The 25,269-nt window shown below is 35.3% G+C and overlaps 2 protein-coding genes across 8 annotated transcripts in view; both read left to right on the plus strand.

The window, feature by feature from the left end:
- The window catches only part of CEP57L1 (centrosomal protein 57 like 1), a 68,799-nt gene extending 48,171 nt beyond the window's left edge, over positions 1 to 20,628 (plus strand). For 5 of the 7 annotated variants that reach the window (XM_032858271.1, XM_032858272.1, XM_032858276.1 and 2 more), the window contains 7 exons: positions 7,329 to 7,445; positions 10,730 to 10,807; positions 11,724 to 11,810; positions 15,011 to 15,088; positions 15,204 to 15,448; positions 16,462 to 16,606; positions 18,768 to 20,626. In XM_032858271.1, the coding sequence (XP_032714162.1) occupies positions 7,329 to 7,445; positions 10,730 to 10,807; positions 11,724 to 11,810; positions 15,011 to 15,088; positions 15,204 to 15,448; positions 16,462 to 16,606; positions 18,768 to 18,986 (969 nt within the window). In that variant the 3' untranslated portion in view covers positions 18,987 to 20,626. Of the gene's footprint in view, positions 1 to 7,328; positions 7,446 to 10,729; positions 10,808 to 11,723; positions 11,811 to 15,010; positions 15,089 to 15,203; positions 15,449 to 16,461; positions 16,607 to 18,767 lie in introns of all 7 variants that reach the window. The other 2 variants (XM_032858278.1, XM_032858277.1) reach the window with 2 other exon arrangements.
- Positions 20,629 to 21,293: 665 nt separating this feature from the next.
- The window catches only part of LOC116868158, a 174,313-nt gene continuing 170,337 nt past the window's right edge, over positions 21,294 to 25,269 (plus strand). The window contains exon 1 of the mRNA XM_032858279.1: positions 21,294 to 23,985. The gene's annotated coding sequence lies outside the window, so the exon portion shown is untranslated. The remainder of the gene's footprint in view (positions 23,986 to 25,269) is intronic.

The following is a 25,269-nucleotide window of genomic DNA, read 5'->3' on the forward strand; positions in this document are numbered from 1 at the left end:
AATTTTCCTATGCTCTGAATTCTTTGCAAAGGTGAACAAGAAAGAAAACAATCCAAATTACAACTCTATCAGAGTAATCCGGAAAATCTTGTTCCCTGAAATGGAATTAAAGTGATCCTGGATAGCAAATGTTCCTGGGGACCTCAAATTATTCCTACGAACATTTAACAGGAATAACTTGATCAGACATAACGAGGCAGCTGGAGTTAAGACCCTATGAAAATTGTTTTCGTTAGTGTTTTATAGTTTTCAGAGAACAGTTCTTTTACCTGTTTGTTTATTCATAGGTATCTTATTATTTTTGGTACAATGGTAAATGGCATTTATTCCTTCATTTCTCTTTGTGTTACTGCTTCATTATTGGTGTACAGAAATGTAATGGATACGTGGGTGGCTCAGTCAGTTGAGTGTTCAACTCTTGATCTCAGAATTGTGAGTTCAAGCCCCACATGGGGCTTCACATTGGGTATATACCCTACTTAAATAAAAACATTTTTTAAAAAGAAAGAAATGCAATCAATTTCTGTACATTGATTTTATATCCTGTGACTTCACTGAATTCATTTATCAGTTCTAGCAGTTTTTCAGTAGAGTCTTTAAGGTTTTCTATATACAGTATCATGTCACCTATAAATAGTGAAAGTTTTACTTCTTCTTTGTTGGAACACTGATGAAAGAAATTGAAGAAGACACAAAGAAATGGAAAAACGTTCCATGTTCATGGATTGGAAGAACAAATATTGTTAAAATGTCTATACTACCCAAGCAATTAACACATTTAATCTCTTAACAAAATACAAACAGCATTTTTCACAAAGCTAAAACAAACAATCCTACAATGTGTATGGAACCAAAAAGACCCCAAATAGCCAAAGCATCTTGAAAAAGAAAAGCAAGGCTGGAGGCATCACAATTCTGGACTTAAATTATATTACAAAACTATAGGGATCAAAACAGTATGGTACTGACACAAAAATAGACATGTATCAATGGAACAGATTAGAAAACCCAGAAACAAACCCACAACTATATGGTCAATTAAGCTAAAAACAAACTGGGAAAGACTATCCAATGGAAAAAAGACAGACTCTTCAACAAGTGGTGTTGAGAAGACTGGACAGCAACATACAAAAAGAATGAAACTGGACCACTTTTTTACATCATACACAAAAATAAATTCAAAATGGATTGAAGACCTATGTTTGAGACAGGAAACCATTAAAGTCGTAGAGAAGAACACAGGCAATAACCTCTTTGACATTGGCTATAGCAACTTCTTTCTAGATAAGTCTCCTGAGGCAGGAGAGACAAAAGCAAAAATAAACTATTGGGACTTCATCAAAATAAAAAACTTCGTGGCAAAGGAAACAATCAACAAAACTAAAAGGCAACCTTCGGAATGGGAGAAGATATTTCCAAATGACATATCTGATAAAGGGTTAGTATCCAAAATAATATAAAGAACTTACAAAACTCAACACCCCCAAAACAAATAATCCAGTTGAAACATGGGGAGAAGACATGAATAGACATTTTTCTGAAGAAAACATCCTGACGGCCAACAGACACATGAAAAGATACTCAACATCACTGATCATCAGGGATATAGAAATCAAAACCACAATGAGCTATCACCTTATACCTGTCAAAATGGCTAAAGTCAACAACATAAGAAACAACAGGTGTTGGCAAGTATGGGGATGGTGAGAAAGGGGACCCTTTTGTGCACTGTTGGTGGGAATGCAAATTGGTGCAGTCACCATGGAAATCAGTATAGAAGTTCCTCAAAAAGTCAAAAGAGGTACCCTACGATCCAGCAATCACACTACTAGGTATTTATCCAAAGGATACAAAAATGCTAATTCAAAGGGATACATGCACCCTGATGTTTATAGCAGCATTATCTACTATAGCCAAATTATGTGAAATAGCTCAAGTGTCCATTGACTGGTGAATGGATAAAATGAATGTGGACCGTTACTTGGCTATAAAAAAGAATAAAGTCTTGCCATTTTCGATGACATGAATGGAACTAGAGAGTATAATGCTAAGCAAAATAAATCAGTCAGAGAAAGACAAATACCATATGATTTCACTCATATGCAGAATTAAAGAGACAAATAAGCAAAGGGGAAAAAGAAGAAAGACAAATCAAGAAACAGACTCTTAACTATAGGGAACAAACTGATGGTTACCAGAAGAAAGGTAGGTGGGGGGTGGGGTTCAATAGGTGTTGGGGATTAAGGAGCACATTTGTTTGTGATGACCACCAGGTGATGCCTGAAACTGTTGAATCACTGTTGTACACTTGAAATTAATAGAACATTGTATGTTAGCTGGAATTTAAATAAGTTTTACTTAAAGAAAAAAAGACACTATGAAAAGAAATAACATGCATAACAGACTATATGAGCACTCTTACAAGTTATTTCCAGCTGGATGCTAGCTCTAAAAGACACAGACTTTAAAATAATTGTGCTTGGGGCACTCAGGTGGGTTAGTCAGTTAAGTGTCCCACTCTTCGTTTCAGCTCAGGTCACGATCTCAGTGTTATGAGATCCATTCCTGTATGGGCTCTGCACTCAGCATGGAGTCTGCTTGAGATTCTCTCCCTCTTCCACCCCCTACCACCCCTTTCACTCACTCTTTTGTTCTCTCTCTCTCTCAAATAAATAAATAAATAAAATCTTTAAAAATATAATAATTATGCTTGTTATAATTAAGGAGATAAAAGACAGGATTGACATTTTCAGGAAAGCATTGGAAACCAAAAAGGCAGAGCAGATTTGAGAGAGAACCATGTAAAAATTATGGAACTGAAAAATATAGTATATGAAATCTAGAACTGAATGGATGGATCTAATGGTAGATTGGAAGAGATAATTAGTGAACTGGAAGGCAAAATCATCCATATGAACAAAGAGGTGAAATGAAAGTAAATTGAGAAGAGAGAACAAGAGGCATAAGTTAGAGTGAGAAGGTCAAACTTAAGTGTAATTGGAGTTCCATCAGGAAAGGAGAGAAAATGGCACAGAAGCACTATTTGAAGAGATAGTGACTGAGAATTTTCCAAAATGGATTAAAAAAAATCACACCACAGATTCAAGAAAACCAATCCCACAAAACCTATAAAACTAAATCAGGATGAATGAAAAGAAATATATACCTAGATACCTCATAATGAATAATAAGACAAGCATAAAATCTTAAAAGCTGGTGGGGGAAAAAGATTACATTCAAAGGGACAAGAATTAAAGTGACAATTGACTTCTCAAAGTACTGAATTCATAAGACAATGGACTGATAGTAAAAGGAAATACCTACCAATCTAAAAGTCCTAAATCTGGGGAAAATATCTTTTAGAAATAAAGATGAGGGGCACCGGGGTGGCTCAGTCAGTTAAGCATCTGCCTTTAACTCAAGTCACTGTGCCCTATGACAGGCTCCCTGCTCAGTGGAGAGACTGCTTCTCCTTCTCCCTCTGCCCCCCCGCCCCTGTTCTCTCTCACATACGTGCACTCTCTCTCTCTCATATAAATAAAATCTTAAAAAAAGAAAGAAAGATGAAATAAAGACATTTAAAGACTAACAAAGACTGAGATTATCTGTTACCAGGAGATCTGTTCTAAAGGAAACACTAAAGGACATTATTCAGACAAAAGGAAAAGTATCTTAGATGGAAGGTCAGAGATGCAGGAAAGAAATAAGGGCAGCACAGATGGTGTGTATGTGTGTGTAGGTGTATGTAAATCTAAGTGAATATTGTATAAAACAATAATAATGTTTTACGTGGCTTAAAGATATATAAAGGATTAAAACTAATGAGGACAACAGCTTATAAATTAGGAAGCTTATAAATTAGTAGTTTAAAGTGTTGTAAGGTTTGGGGGCACCTGGCTAACGCAGTTAGAAGAGCCTGTAACTCTTGGTTCTGAGTTCAAGCCCTATGTTGGGTGTTGAGATCACTTAAAAATAAATTAAAAAATGAAAAAAATACTAAGTGTTGTAAGGTTTTTGCATTGTTTTGGAAGTGGGTAACAGTACCAATCAATACTGGATTTTAATGGGCCAAGTATTTAATAGGTTTTTTTTCCAGGAACTATAGAAGTTGACTCTAAGATTTATAGGGAAAAGCAAAGGTCCAAGAATAGCAAAACTAGTCTGAAGAATTAGGTCCTGTTCTATTACATATTGAAACAAATTGTAACTCTAACAAAATTAATATATTTGTATGGATAGACAAAGCAGAATAAACGAATAGACTATACTCAGAAACAAACTCACATGGAAAAAATACAAGAATGCCATTTGCAGATCAGTGGGGAAAAGATAGACTTCAATAAGTTGTTTTAGGAAAACTGGTTAGCTATGTGAGGAAAAAATAATGAAATTGGATCCCAATCTTACATCATACACAAAATCAATTCTAGGTGGGTTAAAGATTTACACATAAAAGACAAAACTTTGTAATTTTTAAAAAGCAAATGCAGAACAATGTCTTGATGACCTTGGCATGGAGAACAATTTCTTAACAAGATATAAAAAGTAACAAAACAGTAGGAAAATGGGCCCAGTTATGAAGAGGCATTTTCCAGGAAAAAAGATCTTGCAAATGGTCATATATTTATAGAAGAATTGTCATTCTCATTTAGTAACTAGGAAAATGCAAAATAACAGCACAAATAACAGCACATCCAGTCCACCAGATTGGAAAAAAAACCTATAAACCTGGTAATTCTGGGTTTTATTTATAAATGAGGGTGCAACAAGTAGAAGAGCAACCACTTCATAAACTACAGAAGATAAAATATAACTTATTATATAATAATAATTACAAAATATGTTATATTTTATCTTATGAACTAACCTAGAAATTCCTATCTAGCTAAATATTGTAGATCAGTGACTTTCAGCCGTTCTTTAAATGTTTTTTATTGAGGTATAATATTTTTTGAGGTATAATTTTTATATGGTGAAATGCAGAGATTGTAAGTGGAACGTTCAGTGATTATTGATAAATAAATGTACTCATACAATCCATAGCCGTACCAAATAACAGAAATTCTCTGATAAATCTCTGTCAAGATATTTGCTGCTCTACCTCCCAATAAGGCAACTACTATTCTGCCTTACTTTTACCTTAGAGTTTTTGCCTGTCCTAGAATTTTATATAATTGGATCATAGAAAATGTACTCTCTTGTTTAGCATAAAGTTTTTTAGATTAAGCCATGTTGTTGTATATATAAATAGTTTTTTACTTTTTATTGCTGTCTAGATTTTGTTATACAGATATGCCATGATTTGTTTATTTGTTTTTCATAAAATTAGTTGGGAAGATACTTTCTCCTGTTTTCTGAAAGATCTTGTGTAAGATTAGCATTATTTCTTCCTTAAGTGTGTGAGATAGAATTCAAATTTGATAGAAGCTATCTGGGACTGCCATTTACTTTGTGGACTGTTTTTAGATTATGAACTCAGTTGTTTTTTGTTTTTTGTTTTTTGTTTTTTTTTTTAACAGGTATAGGCTACTTGGATTTTCGGTTTTCTTTTTGTGTCTTTAGAGATGTACCCCCTTTCATTTCTGATATTGCTAATTTATAATTTTCCTTTTTTAAAATTATTTATCTACTCTCACTTTGTTTTTTTAAAAAAGCAACCTTTTTATTTTTAATTTTTTATTTCCTACTTAGTTGATTTCTACTTTATTATTTCTTTCCTTCTACTTATATAGGGTTTAATTTGCTTTTCTCCCCCTACCTTTGTATGTTGGAAGTTTAGTTGATTGATTTTAATACTTTTATTCTTTCTTCTAAATGTTGCATTTTATGATGAAAGTTATCGAGTTCTCCCTAAATTGCTTTACCTGCATCCCACAGATTTTGATATTTTGTATTATTTTCATTATCATCCAGCTAAAAATATTTTCGAACTTTTCTAGTGATTTCTTTTTAAATTTTATTGACTTCTTCTTGTCCTCTGGTAATTCTCTCCTCCTCCTGCTTTTTAGTAGCTGCTGTACAGGTTAAAATATGTATTCTTAACTTACCACACTCTCATGAATTAGTATTAAAACACCTCAATATAATGTACCATCCTCACTAAAGTATGCTTCTACTTGTCTCCCTTTGATCTACAGCTTCCATACATTTAATTCTGCTTTTTTGTAAAACCCACAAGATATCATAATTATTTCTCCTTTAAAGGTTAATTATCCTTTAAAGAAAAGCTAAATAAGTTGAAATATATATCTTTTCACATTTTTACCATTTCCAGTGTTTTTTATTTCTTTGTGTAGATTTGATCTTATGTCTGGTGTCATTTCCTTAAGGCCGAAGTACTTCCTTTACAAATATGCTGGGAATTCTCTTAGCATATATTTTTCTGGAAAAGTCTTTATTTTGCCATTATTGAATAAGGATATTTTCACTGCATATAAAATTCTATTTGACAGCTTTTTTCTCTCAGCATATTAAAGGTGTGGTCAAAGTTGTCTTCTGGATTTCATAGGGTTTTTTTGTTTTGTTTTGTTTTGTTTTTATTTATTTATTTGACAGAGAGATCACAAGTAGGCAGAGGCAGGCGGGGGTTGGGGGGGAAGCAGGCTCCCCGCTGAGCAGAGAGCCCAATGTGGGGCTCGATCCCAGGACCCTGAGACCATGACCCGAGCTGAAGACAGAGGCTTAACCCACTGAGCCACCCAGGTGCCCCTGGATTTTGTAGTTTCTAATGAGAATTCTTACCTTCATTCTTCTGTGCATAAGTACCATCATTTCTCAGGCTGCTTTTAAGGTTTTTCCTGGTTTTCAAAAATTTGATAATGTGTCCAAATGTGGGTGTTTTTGTATTTGTTCTGCTTGGATTTTTAAATTTATTATTATTATTGAATCTGTCAGTTAATATTTTTCATCAAATTTGGAACATTTTTAGCCATTATCCTTCAAATAATTATTCTTGTCTGACTTCACTCTTCTCTCATTCTGTAACACCATTTGAATGTTAGATCACAGGTCACCAAGACTGTTTGATTGTTTCAGTTTTCACCTTACAAATTTAATATAGATTTCACTGTTGATATTTTCTGAGTAGAAATGTTATATAAAACATGCATAGAAGAGTATGTTCCATTAATGCTAATATAGCTTATCTTTTTTTGTATGTTCTTTAAAAGTATTTGATTTTCTTTTTTACTCATAATTACCTAAAATATGTACATGTACATACGTGCTTCTTATGACAGATTTATCATGCTTTAATTCTCAGAAATTGTATTATTTTTGAGCCATTAGCATCACTTGCCAAATTGAGGTTTTGTTTTTATCCTTTCCAGGCCCAGCTTCAAAGGGAAAAAGAACAAGATCATAGGAAGCTGCAAGCAAAACTTGAAAAACTTGATGTCTTAGAAAAAGAATGTTTTAAACTTACAACCACTCAGAAAACTGCTGAGGTAAGCTTCCACTTATTTCTTTGAAGTGATGATGCCAGGAATAAATCTTTAGTGTTAAGCAGGTGTTAAGCCCTCTATGTGAATATACAGTAAATCTGATATAAAACTTCTTTAACAGCTCTTAGTAATCCACATATGAATTTCTGCCTGTGGAGATAAAAATTTAATCTATTCTGTCATGGCATGAATGAGCTTGCCTTTTGATGTAAAATTGTAATTTTGGCTTCTTTTGAAATGGCAGAACATTTTCATTTGTCAGATAATTTGCCTAAAGGGTATTGAAAAGATTGTTTTTCACTGCTTGCAGTTAAATCTATCCTCAATCCCCCCTGAAATGCCCTCTCCTATTTCAACCCACATTTTATCCATATCATAGGACTTTTCTCCAGGTCCTGCTTCTGCTATGAAGCCTTCCTTGAGTTCTCCAACATAAAGGGAGCTCTCCCTTTGAAATGTAACTGTCCTCAAATTCTGAATCATACAATAGGTATAAGATGAAGTACTTATATGTATAAGTGTATACATGGTCTGAGTCAAATTATACTCATTGTCTTGTTGTTTATTTCAGGTATGTTACTATTGTTTCCTTAAGTACAGTATAAGCTCTCAAGCAACAAGGAACATATCTTATTTTTTTTTATCTTTTTAATTGAGGTAAAATTGACATAGAGCATTATATTAGTTTCAGATGTACAACATAATGATTTGGTATTTGTATTTTTTTATATTTGTATATTTTACAAAATTATCGTCCCAGTAAGTCTAGTTAATATCCATCACCATATGTTGTTACACAATTTTTTTTTAAGATTTTATTTATTTATTTGACAGAGAGAGATCACAAGTAGGCAGAGAGGCAGGCAGAGAGAGAGGGGGAAGCAGGCTCCCTGCTGAGTGGAGAGCCCGATGTGGGGCTCGATCCCAGGACCCTGGGATCATGACCTAAGCCGAAAGCAGAGGCTTTAACCCACTGAGCCACCCAGGCGCCCCTCACAATTTTTTTTTTAAGTTTTTATTTAAATTCCAGTAAGAGGGGGCACCTGGGTGGCTCAGTTGATTGAGCGTCCAACTCTTGGTTTCAGCTCAGGTCATGATCTCAGGGTCATGTGATCGAGCCCCATATTAGGCTCTGGCATTCAGTGAGGAGTCAGCTTGGAATTCTCTGTCTCTCTTTCTCCACCTCTCCCCCGATCCCACACTCTCTCTCTTTCTCTTTCAAGTAAATAAATAAATCTTTGAAAAGAATTCCAGTTAACATATAGTGTAACATTAGTTTCAGGTATATAATAGAGTGAATCAGCAGTTCCGTGCATCACCTGGTGCTCATCACAACCAATGTAGTCCTTAATCCCCATCACCTGTTTAACTCATCCCCCCCTACCCACCTCCCTTATGGTAACCATCAGTTTGTTCTCTATAGTTAAGAGTCTGTTTCTTTTTTTTTCTTTATTAAAGATTTTTATTTATTTATTTGACACAGAGAGAGATCACAAGTAGGCAGAGAGACGGGGAGGGAGAGGGGGGAAGCAGGCTTCCCGCCAAGCAGAGAGCCCGATGTGGGACTCGATTCCAGGACCTTTAGATCATGACCTGAGCTGAAGGCAGAGGCTTAACCCACTGAGCCACCCAGGCACCTGTTAAGGGTCTGCTTCTTGATACGTCTCTCTTTGTGCCTTTTTTCCCCTTTGCTCATTTGTCTCTTAAATTCCAAATGTGAGTGAAATCATGTGGTATTTGTGTTGCTCTGACTTACTTATTTTGCTTAGCATTATACTCTCTAGTGAAATTTCAGCTCTTTCTGCCTTCAAAGTAAGGTTGGAGGTCACCTATCTACTTTTCTGTCTTGCAAAAATCATTGCCAACTTTTCTCACGTTACCTTGTGGTGTGTTTGTCCTTTGGTATTTAAAACTTTCTTATTCCATCCATGTCATTGTAAATGGCAACATTTCATTCCTTTTTATGGCTGAGTTATGGCTTATTGAATAAATATATATTTATATATGGCAATATATACACACATCTTTTTTTTTTAAGATTTTATTTATTTATTTGACAGATAGAGATCACAAGTAGGCAGAGAGGCAGGCAGAGAGAGAGGAGGAAGCAGGCTCCCTGCTGAGCAGAGAGCCCGATGTGGGGCTCGATCCCAGGACCCTGGGATCATGACCCGAGCCAAAGGCAGAGGCTTTAACCCACTGAGCCACCCAGGCACCCCTATACACACATCTTCTTTATCCCTTCATCAGTTGGTGGACACTTGAGCTACTTCCATAGTTTGGCTATTGTAGATAATGCTGCTATAAACATCAAGGTGCATGTATCCCTTTGAATTAGTATTTTTGTATCCCTTGGGTAAATACCTAGTAGTGTGATTGCTGGATCGTAGGGTACCTCTATTTTTGACTTTGAAGAACTTCTATACTGAGTTCCACAGTGATTGCACCAGTTTGCATTCCCACCAACAGTGCACAAGGGGTCCCCTTTCTCGCCATCCCATCCTTGTCTATACCTGTTGTTTCTTATGTTGTTGACTTTAGCCATTTTGACAGGTATAATGTGATAGCTCGTTGTAGTTTTGATTTGTATATCCCCGATGATCAGTGATGTTGAGTATCTTTTCATGTGTCTGTTGGCCATCAGGATATCTTCTTCAGAAAGATGTCTATGTCTTCTATCCATGTCTTGGGGGTGTTGAGTTTTGTAAGTTCTTTATATTATTTTGGTTACTAACCCTTTATCAGATATGTTATTTGTAAATACCTTCTCCCATTCCATAGGTTGCCTTTTAGTTTTATTGATTGTTTCCTTCACTGTGCAGAAACTTTTTATTTTGATGTAGTCCATATCTTATATTTCTATGTCTTCCTATCCCTTCCCTCTGTCAATAGCTGCACCCTTAATAATATGCACACGGTAGACATTTCTCGTGATTTCTCTGTTTTGAATGAAACATTGAGACCCAAGACTATGATCATTTGAACCTCTAAACATTTAATACCCCGCAAAACTTCATCATTATAGTTTTTTTGCTAGAAATAAATAATGCCTTTGCATGTACATTCTTTGCTTTTCCTTTATTCTTCTTATATGTAATAGCAGGTAAAGAAGCATAGGAAGAAAGCCAAGAAAAATCATAGTATCTTTGACATTTCTTTTTCTGACTTTCTGCTTTAATTTGCTCAACTACAAAGAATCAAGACTTGAAGACTCTATGTGGAAAAAGAACAAAGGCTAATTTGGCTCTAGTTTTTATATAAGAATCTAATTTTTTGTTCTTTTGTAGGACAAGATTAAACATTTAGAGGAAAAACTTAAGGAAGAAGAACATCAGCGTAAGCTGTTTCAAGACAAAGCATCTGAAGTAAATAGAGCATTATGGCATTTATCACAATAAACCACACATGTTTCATTATGCTTTGTTTTCATTATCTGTAGACTATATTTTAGACTATAATTTCTGCTTCCTAGCTTGTTAGTTTTGTCTCTTTTTGCTATAATAATGAGATTATCAGTAACTCAACCATACTTGGATGCGCTGCCAAAAGAAGTCTTGTAGTCTTTTGAAATTCTGACACACACACACAGATATGTATGTACATATACATATATATATATATGATAATACCTGATATAGATTGTTTTCAATTTGATTAACATATATGTGTTAATGCATTATTTTATAAGCAGAAAATGATTACAATTACCAATAGACTTAGTAGCTTTCACAAACAAAAAATAGCATTTGGGGTTTTCTTTTTTCTTTTCTTTCCTTTTCTTTCCTTTCTTTTCTTTTTAAGATTTTATTTATTTGTTTCAGAGATAGAGAGTGACCATGAGAGGGAGGAGGGTCAGAGGGAGAAGCAGACTCCCTGCTGAGCAGGGAGCCCGATGTGGGACTGGATCCCATGACTCTGGGATCATGACCTGAGCCGAAGGTAGATGCTTAATCAACTGAGCCACCAAGGCACCCTGGGGTTTTCTTTTTTTCCTCAAAAAGCACTTTTTTTAAAAAAAAGATATCGTTTACTTATTTTAGAGTGAGAGCACATCAGTTTCGAAAGGGGACAGAGACAGAGTCTTAAGCAGGCTCAGCGCTGAGCACAGAGCCTGACATGGTGCTTGATCTCATGACCTAAGCCAGGTGCTCAACCAACTGAGCCACCCAGGCGCCCCAAGCATTTTGTCTTCATAAACTGAGACTTGATTTCTTATTACAATGTTTTTGAAGAAGTTTGTTAAAAAATCAGTTGTATAAAGCTTTTTCTTTAATATTGTAGCTTCAAACTGGACTTGAAATCAATAGAATTTTAATGTCTTCAGTATCAAATCCAAAACACTCTAAGGAAAAGAAGAAGTCTTTGAAGGTATGCAGATACTTCATTCTTATTTGCTAATGCTTATTTCTTTACCTTTTAAATATTTATACCTATCCATTTCCAAAAAGAATTTGAAGAGATTTATAATAAAACACATGGAATAGTGCTTTGAAATGTGATTGGTTTTAGGTTTGATGATAGAAAATTCCATAAAATTTCCATAAAATCTAGTTAAAGAAAGTATCAGCAGTTAAGCACAAAACCTGGGTTGGTTGGTTGTTTGTTTTTTAAGATTGTATTTGTTTATTTGTCAGAGAGAAAGAGCACAAGCGTGGGAAGCAGCAGGCAGAGCAGGCAGAGGGAGAAGCAGGCTCCTGCTGAGCAGGGAGCGCAAAGTGGGACTTGATCCCAGGACCGTGGGATCATGACCTAAGCCGAAGGAAGACGCTTAATTAACCAAGCCACCCAGATGCCCCAGACAAAACCTAGTTTTGAGTTTACTTGACAACCAAAGCAAAAAAGACCATATGACAGTAGGTATATTTGTGAAACAATAATAAACATTCCAATTTTTCTAGAAAGATAAACATTTTCCTAGTACTAAACTATTTTTTGCGATTTGTGCAACTTTATTGCTAGAAAAATAAATTAAGTTACTAGCAGAGCTATTAGTTGATCACTGATCCATTGACAACTTTCATCATTTGCTCAGTGCTATATTAAACAGTGTATCAGAAGGTAGATTAACTATGAGCTCCAAGCCTCCTAATAATTTAAATTAAATGAAAATTTAAAAAAATTTGAGACTCTGTTTTGGAATGCAAAGAGTATTGACTTCCAGTTTCCATTCTCTGTAGAACAAGAACATATCATTCTATTATTTAACCTGCATAAAATACATCATAGTTTCTGTTCTGCTGATGCTATAAATTAATACCAATTCTCCAGTCATAGCAGTTATGAGCATAAAGTATATCGTGTAACCCAAATCTCTCTTGGTGGAAGGCTAAAGAATGGATGCTTGAATAATGTTGCTTGCTCTCCTGTGACAACTGAGCATCCATCTCCGTCCCCCCCTGATGATTTCTTCAACATGTTAAAGCAGTGAGGAATGGTTTTCATCTCATAACCAAGTTAGAGTGAAGACACTGGCCAAATAATACACATGCTCCATTTTTTTTAAAAAATTCTGAATCTTGGGGGTAGCTGGCTATCTCCGTCGGTTGAGTGTCACCCGATTTCATCTCAGGTCATGATCTCAGGGTCGTGGAATGGAGCCCTGTGTCAGTGCTTGGTGCAATCCGCTTGAGATTCTCTCCCTCTCCCTCTGCACAACACCCCCCCCCAACGCAAACAAATAACTAAATAAATACTTTTTTTTTTTTTTTTAATTCTGAATCTTGGGCAACTCTTCTTTTATAAATACTTTGTAGTTTTTAAAAGCAGTTATTGCCTAAAGCTGGAAGAACTCAAGTCTTTGTCAGATGAGTGTGTGAATGAATGGAGGGAAGTAAACAAAAATTAAAATTTAAAAAGATGAAGTCTGACAAGGATAAGCTGGATAAGAAAATCAAAAAAGGACCAGTAGTTTAAATTTTATTCCAGCTATAATGTAGGTTATTCTGACTTTATGGTAGCATCACATGACCTACTTCTGAGTCCATTTCCAAGATACTCTGTTGTACTTATCTTTTTTAGAACCATGCAATCTCTGGGACTAGGGGGTCACGTAACAGTGAACAAATGGATGAAAGAATTTTAGAAATAGTTAAAGCAGCACATCACTGTGATCTTAGAACATTGAGACAAATAGCTACCATTACTGTTAATATTTGGCTGATAAATTCTTGTTGCAAATGCAACCTTAGGTGGTTTGAAGGAGTAGACTATAGGAAAACGAACTGTCAAAGAGAATACACCACCTTGATATGGGCTGTCATTAAGTTCCATGATTGTGGCTTGCTAATGAAAGGTGTCATCCCCAGCAGACCTGCAGAATATTATGCTAGAGGGTTATGGACCGAATCACTAAGTTCCGTATTAATCCGCTTCAGTGCCATAACCTGTGCCTTTCGTCTGGCTCCTCACTGTCTCAGTGTGTGCTCAAAGGCTGCACAGGGAAGGATCGTCTCTTCATCTCACACCAGCTCTGCCAGACACAGGCACAGAGGGACCAACGCCTCCCTCAAGCTGCCCCTAGTACTAAACTCTTATAGAAATGTATTCTGCAATATTTCATAAAAGAGGCACCAAACGACACAAAAGATGATAACACAATAGATCCTAGAAGCAGCTTTATATAACTTAAGGTCACCAGACCGTATCTGTTAGAATAACAGTAATATTTATCTATCAGTTCAGATCTTGGAAACACAGAAACCCCTTAGATCGGAAGAGTAGTAATTATACACAGGTGGAAACTTAAATACTATCAATAAATACAGTGAAAAATCAGTGTCAGTAACTCTGCAGATCCAAATAAATCCAAATCTAAGGAAGGTCTTGAAGAATTCATAAGTGGCATTGTTCTTAACACTGAGAAGAGAAAAGATACCTATATATCTTGCTACTTCTTCTGATAAAGAATGAAGATACTTACGTACTCATTTGGTCTAGCTCGTCCTGCATTGCGGTCGGTGAGTAAGCTGCAGTACATCCGTGATGTGAAACACGACACTGAAATAAAAGGTGTGTGCTGGTATTTGCTGGATCCGGTTGAAGGAGATTTGGATTCATGTCAGTTTTTGACTATCACAAATAAAGCTGTTATGAACATTTGTGTGTAGGTTTTTGTGTGAACATTGGTTTTCATTTTCTGGGTTAAATGTCCAAGAGTGTAATTGCAGAATCATCATATATACTTACCGTCTAAGCACATATTTAGTTTTACAAGAAACTGTCAAATTATTTTTGAAAGTTTATATTATTTTGTATTCCAACAAGCCATGCGTGAGCAATCTGGCTTCTTCACATCTTTGCCAGCATTTGGTATTGTCACTGTTCTTTATTTTGGCCATTCTGATAGGTATATAGCGATGTTTCATTGCAACCTGCATTTTCCTAATGGCTAATGATGTCGCAGATCTTTTTGTGTGCTTATTGGCATCTCTGTGACCTCTTCAGTGAAATGCCTATCCACATTTTTTGCTTATTTTCTAATCAGATTGTTTCCTGTTGAATTTTGAGGCTTAGTTATATCATAAATGTCTTTTAAAACAATTTTTGTTTACTTTTTTGTCAATATTTAGAAAACTAAATGTTTAAAGGGAGGACCACCTCAGCAAACTTATTCAAAGTTTGGATCACTGCCTATTGTGGCTGAGAAGGTGAGAAGGGAAAAATGATGGTACTTGTTCAGACCCACTCCTGCTTTGTTGTAAGTGCTATTTAAATGCCATGAGTCATTTGAAGTTGTTCTTAGCTATTTCTTTTCCCCTAAAGTCTGCCAGTGCGAGCTGTTCTGTGAATTCAAGTATGCAAAGCCTCCTGCAATTGATGCAACATTATGGGCCACATACCTGTCAGAAACTTCCTGAAGTTACTGAGCCTCCATGTCTCTACAAGCCTCTTAGAACAACTTCCCAGGGTAAAGCTGAACCTTCTGATTCAAAAATTTCCATTTCTATTGGTGACAGTTTGTCTGAACTTTTGATGGCAATGCAGGATGAGCTGGACCAAATGAGTATGTAAGTATTTCTATTCTTTATCAGAACTAGCAAGATATATAGCTATCTTTTTTCTTCTCAGTCTTAAGAGTAATTCCACTTATGAATTCTTAAAGGCCTTGCTTCAGATTTGGATTTATTTGGATCTGCAGAGTAGTTGTCACTGATTTTTCACTGTATTTATTGATAGTATTTAAGTTTCCACCTGTGTGTAATTACTACTTTTCCGATCTAAGGAGTTTCTGTGTTGCCAAGATCTGACCTGTTAGAAAAATACTACTGTCATTCTAACAGATACAGTCTGGTGACCTTAAATTATAACCCACAAATGCTTTTATAAGAAAGATTCTCCTTTTGTGTTTTATAATCTTTTTAATTAAGTGAGATTTCATTAGACAAGTAGGAAAGCAATTCCTTGTTTTAAACTCGGATGGTCTGCATTGTAAGTTTTGAAGCACCCATAGTAAATAAGATTCTGAGTGGGATACATATTTTAGGCCCCTACTTTAAATATATATTCAACAAGAATTCCAGGAAATATGAGATTTGGGTAGCAAACTCGTTGAACTAAGATGTCTGTAGAAGATATAGCTGGTTCTCCTGACAGTATTTCTTTAAGTGGGCTATCACCAAATCTAGAGATTTCTTGAGCAAATATTTTTATAGCTGCAGTTCTTCCCAAACACCCTATATTAAGAATTCCAAAGTTGGAACTAAAGAGAGTCCTTTAATGCTTTTAGCTAAGGACATCAGAATATTTTATTACATTTAGCTATGAAAATCAAGAATTCAGACTTTATTTTAAGGTTCTTTAAGACCCTAAGTCTGAGATATTTCTAAATTTATCTAATCTCAAATCATAAGAGCCTTTTATATTTACCATAGATTATTAGATAACTCTATGTAAAAAGACTGTCTTTGAAAATTAATATTTAATGGACAAAAATTTATGGTTGAACAGAAAACTGTTTAATTATATCAAAGACATATAGTGTAAGTCATAACAGTGCTTGATATTTGCTTTTCTTTCATAGCGAGCATGAAGAACTACTGAATCAAATGAAGGACACTGAAAGTCATTCGGTCTGTGAAGACATTGAATGTGAACTAGAGCATTTAGTCAAGAAAATGGAAATTAAAGAAGAACAGATTTCCAAACTGTTGAAGCATCAAGACAATGTAAGAAGGTTTTAGTAAAAGATTTTAATGAAAAGATACATCATGGAGGACATGGGGAGATGGAGAGGAGAAGGGAGTTGGGGGAAATTAGAGGGGGAGAGGAACGATGAGAGACTATGGACTCTAAAAAACAATCTGAGGGTTTTGAAGGGGCGGGGGGTGGGAAGTTGGGTGAGCCTAGTGGTGGGTACTATGGAGGGCACGTATTGCGTGGAGCACTGGGTGTGGTGCATAAACAATGAATTCTGGTACACTGAAAAGAAATATAAAAAATTATATAAAAAAAGATACATCTGGAGTCAGTGTTCTATTTCTGTATGATCCTTCAAATATAAGGTCTGTATGTGTAGCTTAGTAAAAAGATGGCAGGAATCCCGTAGGCCTCTTACAGAGCCATCTATTCCATTGGAATAACATTGCCTCCCACATAACTCTCCAAGATAACGTAAAGTAAGAGGAACAAAAAAGTTTAGTTATGTATTCAAAAATGGCCTTGGGAAAATTGTGAGGTAGACTAAATTTGCTTTGCAGCCCTCCTTACCCTTTTAACCATTCTTTACCTTTATCTCTCCTAACCCTAATGCCTTAATGAAGCCCTTTATGTTGACAGGTCTCTACTTCAGTACCATAGATAAACCTGGCTCCTCAAGCAGTACTCTAATGCTAAAACCACTATTTCTGCTTTCCCAGATCAAATTAATGCTGTGTTCCATTACCTGGGGACCTGTGCTTAGCTAGCTATAGTGTGATGTTAAGGGGGACTCTCTCCTTGCACGTGAATTCTTAATAACTAAGATACATAACAATTTTAATATTTTAACAGAAGAATCATGGAATATTATAAGCATGGAATATTATATTATATTTTATCCCAAGACAATGATTCCATAGGTTGGAATTTCAGCACTGTTAAGCTGTTGGAGCAGAAGGCAGAGGGAGTCTTTCCAGGAAACTTCAAATCACATCATGTAGCTTATCTGTCTATAGAATAATCAGCATTCATATAAGTTGGTGGTATATTAAGCTTACAAGAAAGCCCTCTTCACTTTTGTAGAAAAGTAATAAAGGATTCAGAATTTTACTGCCTTTATTCTCCTATGATCAATAAAGAGAAAAAGAGGAAATGAGACTTCTGAAGCAAATATTTTCACTTTACTGGCTTTTAGGGCTCTACTAAAGTAAATTTTTTTGCATGATTGTGTTAGGGTGAAGATTATTTAACTTATACACTTTCTTAGAATTGCATAGGAGAAATTTGAAGAGAGTAGAAAAATAGCCATATTTTAAATGCACATTAATTATATTTTAAAAAATATTATTTAATGTTCTATTATAGCTGTAGCAGTATAAATTTTCAAGCATTTTATCATGATAAATTTAATCTCTGCAATTAAAATGGCCTTGGACAAATACCAGGTTCTTAGCCAATGTCTGGATCAGCTCTACAAAATCAGGCCTATGCATGAGTGAAACAGACTGAGTAATGGACTAGGCTTGGCAGAAATGAGTTTTGGCAAGTTGATAGGTTTTATTTTGTTTAATTCTGTCTACCCAACTGTTACCAAATACTACTGAATGGAACTTTTTTCTTTTCTTTTCTTTTCTTTTTTTTTTTTGCACTGGCATTCAGTAGTACTTTAAATTCAGGAATTTATATATAACACATTTCACTCTGTAAATTCAATTCTCATTCCTAGTACCAGATCTTTGCTTTGCTTAATACCACCTGAAAGGTCCTTTTTCTCTCGTCTCTATTCTCCAGTTTTTACTCATTTTATATCCCTTATAAATCTTCCTCTCCGCTTTTCTGAGTTCTTGATTTTCTCAGCCTACATTGATCTTATCCTACTTTAGTCTTCTCAAATAAACACTTTTTGTCCTATTCAGAGTTATCCCAGCCTAAATTATTTTCTAGTTGTTGTGTATATGCTTTTCTTTCAGCGATAAGAGCAATAGCTTTGTGAGAGCAAGGATTGTTTTATTCATGATATTTTTACCTAACTAGCATGGTATTAGGCATATAACAAGTATTCAATAAATAAAGACCTAATGAAATTTTAAAATTTCATGTAATCTTTATAACATCAATCCATCTATTTTAGGGTATATTTTTAATGTCTTTTTTTTACTAAAATGTCAGATTTTTTTTTTTCTTTTCCAGGTCCGTAAACTGCAGCAAAAAGTTCAAAACTCAAAGATGAGTGAAGCTTCAAAGATTCAGCGAGAAGAGAACAACCTTAAAGGATCAAAGACCATAAAAAATAGTCCCAGAAGATGTTTGCTAACTAACTCTCTTCAGAAGAACAGCAACTTTCATCCAGTACAAGTCCATAATCTTCAAATGAAATTGAGAAGAGATGATATCATGTGGGAACAGTAACACAATAGTAAAACTGTCACCTTAAATGAACTCTGTCAGTGAGATCTTGAATTGTCTAGAGTGGTTTTAATTTAATATACCTTTATAAAATTTTGAATTATGTTTCTAGTCCCTATGAAGTGTCAAGTTGTAGTATTTTTTAAATTAATGCCTAATGACCTTCTCAGAGTCACAAATAATAAATGACTGTGCTTTTTTTTCTCTTACTGACCGAAATACCTAATCTGTCCATGTTTTAGACACATCGTTCACTTTGCAGATTTCTTAAACTAAGTCAAAGAATTTATACTGGATTAGTGGTATTTACAATTGAGTTAAATTTTGAGATACAAGTACCATTCCACTTTTTCATTTAGTAAGCTTGTAACCTTAAGAACCAATGTAAAATGAACACAATAATGAAAGTCTTTTACCTTTCGTGATGCTTCCTCCCTGTCTTACTTTAGAGCTGTGAAATACTTTTCTTTTTTGGAAATATAAGAGCTCTGTAAAGAGGCCTTTAGCCCAAGTTTTTAATGTGACAATTACAAATACAAACTCGTGGTTACTTTATTTTTAGATTACAGTAACTCAAGTACAGAAGCCTTTTTCTGTAGTTCCTGTTCTCTTTTACAAATCCAGGGCTCCTTTTTAAAACCAGTGACTCACCTTATTCCTTTGTACCTAAAACTTTTGATGCATTTTAGTCTTTGCATTATATATAATCATCAGTATAAATTGAGAATATGAATTCCAGTACCCACTTTTATAGCAAAGTATAGGAAAAATAAATTGGACATTTTATTACCTTTCCAATAAAAAAACTCAGAGGAATATGATACATTTTTAAAATATTTTAAAATCCGTGATGTCCTAAGTGATTTCTTTGTATATGAATGCTTTATAATAAATTTATACTTGTTGACCTATCTTTTTAGAAACTTATGGAAACTAGTATGCTCTTTAGAACTTTTTTGGTTTTTCACTGAAATCCTTTGGGGCAACTAGAGAATTGAAGTCCTCAACTGAAGTAGAAATAGAAGACTGACAGAAAAGGCATAATAGAAGGGAGGAACTCAGAAGCTCGGGTAGCAGTTTAAGAGATGGTGACTCCAAAAGGACAGAGTTGGAGGTACATTTTATCTACAGCTGGGGGAATAATCAAGCTATAGGTATGGAAGAATTTTCAGGGCAAGGTCTGGAGGAGCTAGGAAAAGCAATTATGTTAAAGACAATCCTCCTAGGAAAATCCCTAACAGAATGTAGGAGAAAGGGGGTAATTATGGAATTTCTGGTGAGGGGAGAGGAAAACTCTGATTTCGTTCTCATTTGAGAGAAGAGGTGTTATGTAAGAGGACCTTTCCAGACCCAAAGTGGGGAAATAACTGAAAATAGATGAATACTTGGCATTATCCTTGAAAGTAAATTATGATAGAGATGAAAGATTCTCTCTGGCTGAACTACTGCATGTGTCCTTCACCCACTCTTATTCCCTCTCCCTCTACAGCTTCTTCAGCCCCAGAGATGTTGCTTCATCTAAATTCATTTTCATCACCTTATCTACTTTTCAACTTTGCCTTTCCTCTTCCAGAATGTGAGTGCTATAGTTTCAACTTAGCGGAAACCTCACTAGACCATAATGCAGCCCGATACCCTTCTGTGCCTTTGTTCCCTATGCGTTTAGGAAGGTGGCTGGCTATATTTAGTTTATCAGTAGTAAAGTCATTACTTGCAAAAATGTATTGCTAAAACAAAAATAGAGTCATTTTAGGAACGCTTGAATATTTCAGTTAAACACTGAGAGTTTTCTTGGAAAACCGGTGTTGTGTAGGAGAAAAACCATAAGACTTCAGAATTAGGAGACTCAGGTTCAAATTTTGACTCCAGGCTTTTAGTAGCTTGGACAATCAAGTAACTTTGGAGGCTCCATTTCTTATTTGTTAAGTAGGGATTATATTGTTACCTACCTCACAGGACTGTTGCGAGAAGTAAATGAAATAACACGTCAAAGCCCCTGGCAGAAGGGTTGGTGCTGAGTAAAAATTCAATAAATATTAAATCTGACTGCCCTCCCCGACCAAAAGTGGTCAGAGAACCTGAGTTTGCATGGCTTAAAGCCTAAAAGCAGGAAGCGAAATGTGTTCTTCGGAAAAGTGGAAATATTCTAATTACTTGGATTTGGTTTTTTGGACTGTTGTTTCGTTTGTTTTTTTGCTTTTTTGGTTTTTTTGCCTGTGTGTCTGGGAGGAAGTTATTTTGGCTTATTCCCTAGCTCAGGTTTCTAGTGAGACGGGGGGAAGAACATGGTCTTACATTGGTGCAGAAGAAATACACAATCACACAGAGCCACTTGATTTGGAGACTGTTTTGGTTGTTGGGTAACAGTTATTATGGAGAGACACTAAAAAATTGTCTCTTGTTGCTCCATCACAGCTACTGAACTAAAAACGTGTCCTGCTTGCAGACGGCTGTTTGCCAGAGCCCTTGACTCCTCAGGAGGTGGAGCAAATGATTTCCTTCCTGGACAGGGGCAATCTGTGGTCAGTGTTCCCGAGTTACTGTAGCAACCCTGCAGCTGTGCTCTGCCTAGCAGAAACTCGGTAGGATATCATTGATTTTGCCCACTTCAGTGAAAAACAGGTTTGTTTGTTTTTTATTTAATCAGAAATGGAAAAAAAAATGAAGTTGGAACTTTCTAGGCAGGACAGGTCTCAGATTTGATGAAACTGTGAAACTAGGAAGTTTGAGTGTTTAACCTAGCAGGTATTGTGAGTACTCTAATCGTAGAAACAGCGGTTGGAATCTTGAATTAACTGTACCTGTGTGGGTCATTGGTAACCTAGTCCATTTTTATTAGGTTGTGTAGCTGAGGATAGGAGGGTTGGAGGGAAATGTTCGGTTTTCAGCAGAATAAGATTAAAGGAGATCTTAAAATAGTGAGCTTTTAGCAAGTGGTGATGGTATACTGAAAAGTTTTTGAGATTTTAGAGTCATTTTCCTCTAAAACTACAATTTGAACTCTAAAGGAGTAGTCTTAATCTGTGATAAGACATCAAAAAATTACATTAAAATTTGACTTGCAGTGTGGTGAGCCTCAAACTAAGGGGAAAAGTCTGGTTGGTTATGCACAATGAAAGGAGTGCTCACTATGGCCAAAAATGTACCAGCTGCTACTGTTGGTGTAGGGTAAATAGTGAAACTCCTAATGGGGTTTCCTGGAACTCTATTCAGCTGTAGCTAAAGCTGTATGTACTGAGAACATTTAATTGTATGTGAAGTTTAGATAAGTTCAAGCTGACTCCCAGAATGTATAACAAGACAAACCTCTCTATGGAATAATAGCATCTGTGAGGGGAAAAAGAACAAAACAAACAACAACAAAAAAAAACTCCATATGGGTGCCATGGCACCTTTGGATTAAAATGAAATGAGGATAAATAAAAGTAAAATTGACTGCCATTGATGTAAAACTAGATTTATTTCTTGGTGATTAAATAGACCTTGCCAATGCTTCAGCCTTTTTCTTCATAATCTATAAACTTATGTTCATGTAACTTTTCTCCTTTAATTCCTTTTTTATATTTTGTTAAAGAAGGAGAATTAATCATAACAAAATTATAAAGTTTAAAGTTTTATAATACTGTCTAGGGCAGAGTTTGTTTTTATTGTATTTGTGAATTAGTCGTTTAAAGAATAAAGTGGATTTTTTGTTTCCCTGGTGGGATTTTTGGGAACGTTCTGCTTGTTCATACAGAGTCATTGAATTCTCATTTGGTACTAGATCCCACTAGGTGCCATAGGCAATTATTAGAATTACAATTAGCACACCCCCCCAATTTATTTTTTATTATATACAAATGGTCCACTGGGTACCTGTGTGCATTAGCAGTTTCAGCAGAACATAACGGAGAAGCAAATTTATCTCTTGTTACTTTATACTCTGAGGCAGTTCTGTGACAATCTTAAGTTCAGCGGTCTACCATGTTAATGACCCATTCAGCGGTCTACAGTGTTAGGAGGCTAGACCCAGTGTGGTTAGAGAAGGGATGTTAGGAATTAAGAATTATCTGTCAAAAAAAAAAAAAAAAGATAAAAAGTTCTGATTATCTTTTAAATAAGGGTAAAGTTGTCCTTCTTACTCTCTGCCTAGGTTTCTCCTCTGTAGATACTGCTTATCTATCCTTCCCTCATTCTTCAGATCTCAATGTACTGCTTCCTCAAGGAAGTCCTCTGTAAGTCTCCCCTTCATACTCCTCTCCCATCTCCCAGATCTGGCTTCACTGCCACTTCTAGGTATTTCTCCTATCTTTGCACCTCGAACACTTTCTTGTTATCACTTGTTTGTCTTTCCCATAGACTGAAAGTTCCCTAAAGGCAAGATCCTTTCTTGCTCATTACTGTAGCCCAGCACTCACATAATACTAGCCTGTAAGTAGTAACCTTCTCAATAAATATTTAATAATTACATGTCATGAAATTGTGTTAACTGTCTTTGGTGACCTCATCTGAGTAAGCATATCGGGTCACTTACAGCTGTTTTAGGCACCAGTTCAATTGTGCTACTGTTGGATCTTTCAAGGATATGTGACCAAATTTTACATAATTCCTGGTTAAAATATGCCAGTATTTTATTGTTTGTTTGTTTGTTTGTTTGGGGGTAAAGACAAAAGGCAGTCAGGATGATGCTTTCTTTGATTTTATGATGCCAAGAGGAAAAGGTTAGAGAGCCAAGGTAGTTCTTTATTTGTATATTGGTATGTCAGACTTGTTCAGTCAGCAAGTATTTCCTGATCTCTAATCAAGTCTTTGTTGATCTACAAGATACTGTGCTAGATGCTATGGGAGATTCAAAGCCAAATTATGCATGGATTCTCTCTTCAAGTTGCCCATAGCCTGATAAGAGGAAACAGAAATATAACAGAAGGAAGAAAACAGTAGGTGACATAGAGGTATAATGACCATTCCAGAGAAGATGCTTAAATATTTGGCTACTAAATTTTTGTTCATCATCTGTTGATAGGTAAAGTTGAACCTATTTGTATTTCTTCATTCTCTTTCTTGATATATATAGCTTTCATTTGCTTTTTCACCTGGTGGCAGTATTGGTCTAGGATTCTTAATTCTTACTGATTGAAGATACCAGTTCGCTTAGCATAAATTTCAAACAAGTGTTGTCCACATAACCATGTATCAAATTATGAGTAGAAAAAATGGGTATGGAACACCTAAGTAAAATGGGAAGGCAGTAGAGAATGGAGAGGGTAAAAAAAAAAAAAAGCAATAATGACTTAGACTAAAACAGAAAAATAATACTTTTACAGAAAAGTTGTATTCTAGAGACCAATTATTGGCCTGTACAGAATTATGCAAATGATCACCACTCACTTTTCTTATGAATTTAAGCCACTCGATTTTCTCACTCTTCAGCTTCCTCATTGGTTGGACTAAGTCTGTTTTTCAAACTGCAGGTCATATCCTATTAATGGATTGTGAAATCCATTTAGTGGGTCTCTACGAACAATTTTAAAATATTAGCATAGCACTGAAAATACACAGAGAAGGTAGTCAGTGTTTTTGTGAAACTCTGTGAATACTGGGTTATAATTTAAAATGTAGTCCTAAATGTTATTTAAGGAAGAAAAAGTTGGCTCATAGTAAATGTTCAGACGGAATGAATTTGAAAGATGTGGGGGAAAGAGAGAGAACCAATTTAAAATAGGAGTACTCCCAAATCCCCTATATGGCTTGTGACAATCCATTGCTTATCCCGGTAATGCTACAAATCTGTTTTATATATTTTACAGATAGAAGTCCCATTTTAATACCATTACATTTCCTGGTCTATAGAATACTCTTTTCAAACACTAAGCAACCGTTATTAGAGAAATTTCACTTTTCTAATGTGCGCACAAATAAATGTATTCAACATGAATCCCTTAATGAATGACATCATTATGCCTCATCCATTGTTGCTATCTGGTCACTGCCTCTGTGTGGAATCTAACCAAGTATGGGTCTTATGGTTAGGAAACAAATTTGTTCTGTTTAAGACAGTTTTAAAATTAATAAAGATAGGAGAGTTGTGAGAAAAAAAAACTATGCATGTCCTGAATCTGAAATGAGCAAAGATTTATCCTAGACAAACCTGAGCATCAACATTCAACACAAAGAAAAAATTAAAAATCTGATAATATTACCGATGTGGCACTTTTTAAAAATCATATCATTTTACTGAGCGTTAGACCTGATAGAATATTTTTAAATGAGTGAGCAGATGGAATAGATAATAAATACCTTACCTGAA

The sequence above is a fragment of the Lontra canadensis genome, unplaced genomic scaffold (genome assembly GCF_010015895.1).
Source record: "Lontra canadensis isolate GAN:19392208 unplaced genomic scaffold, GSC_riverotter_1.0 scaffold14, whole genome shotgun sequence".
Classification (NCBI taxonomy): domain Eukaryota; kingdom Metazoa; phylum Chordata; class Mammalia; order Carnivora; family Mustelidae; genus Lontra; species Lontra canadensis.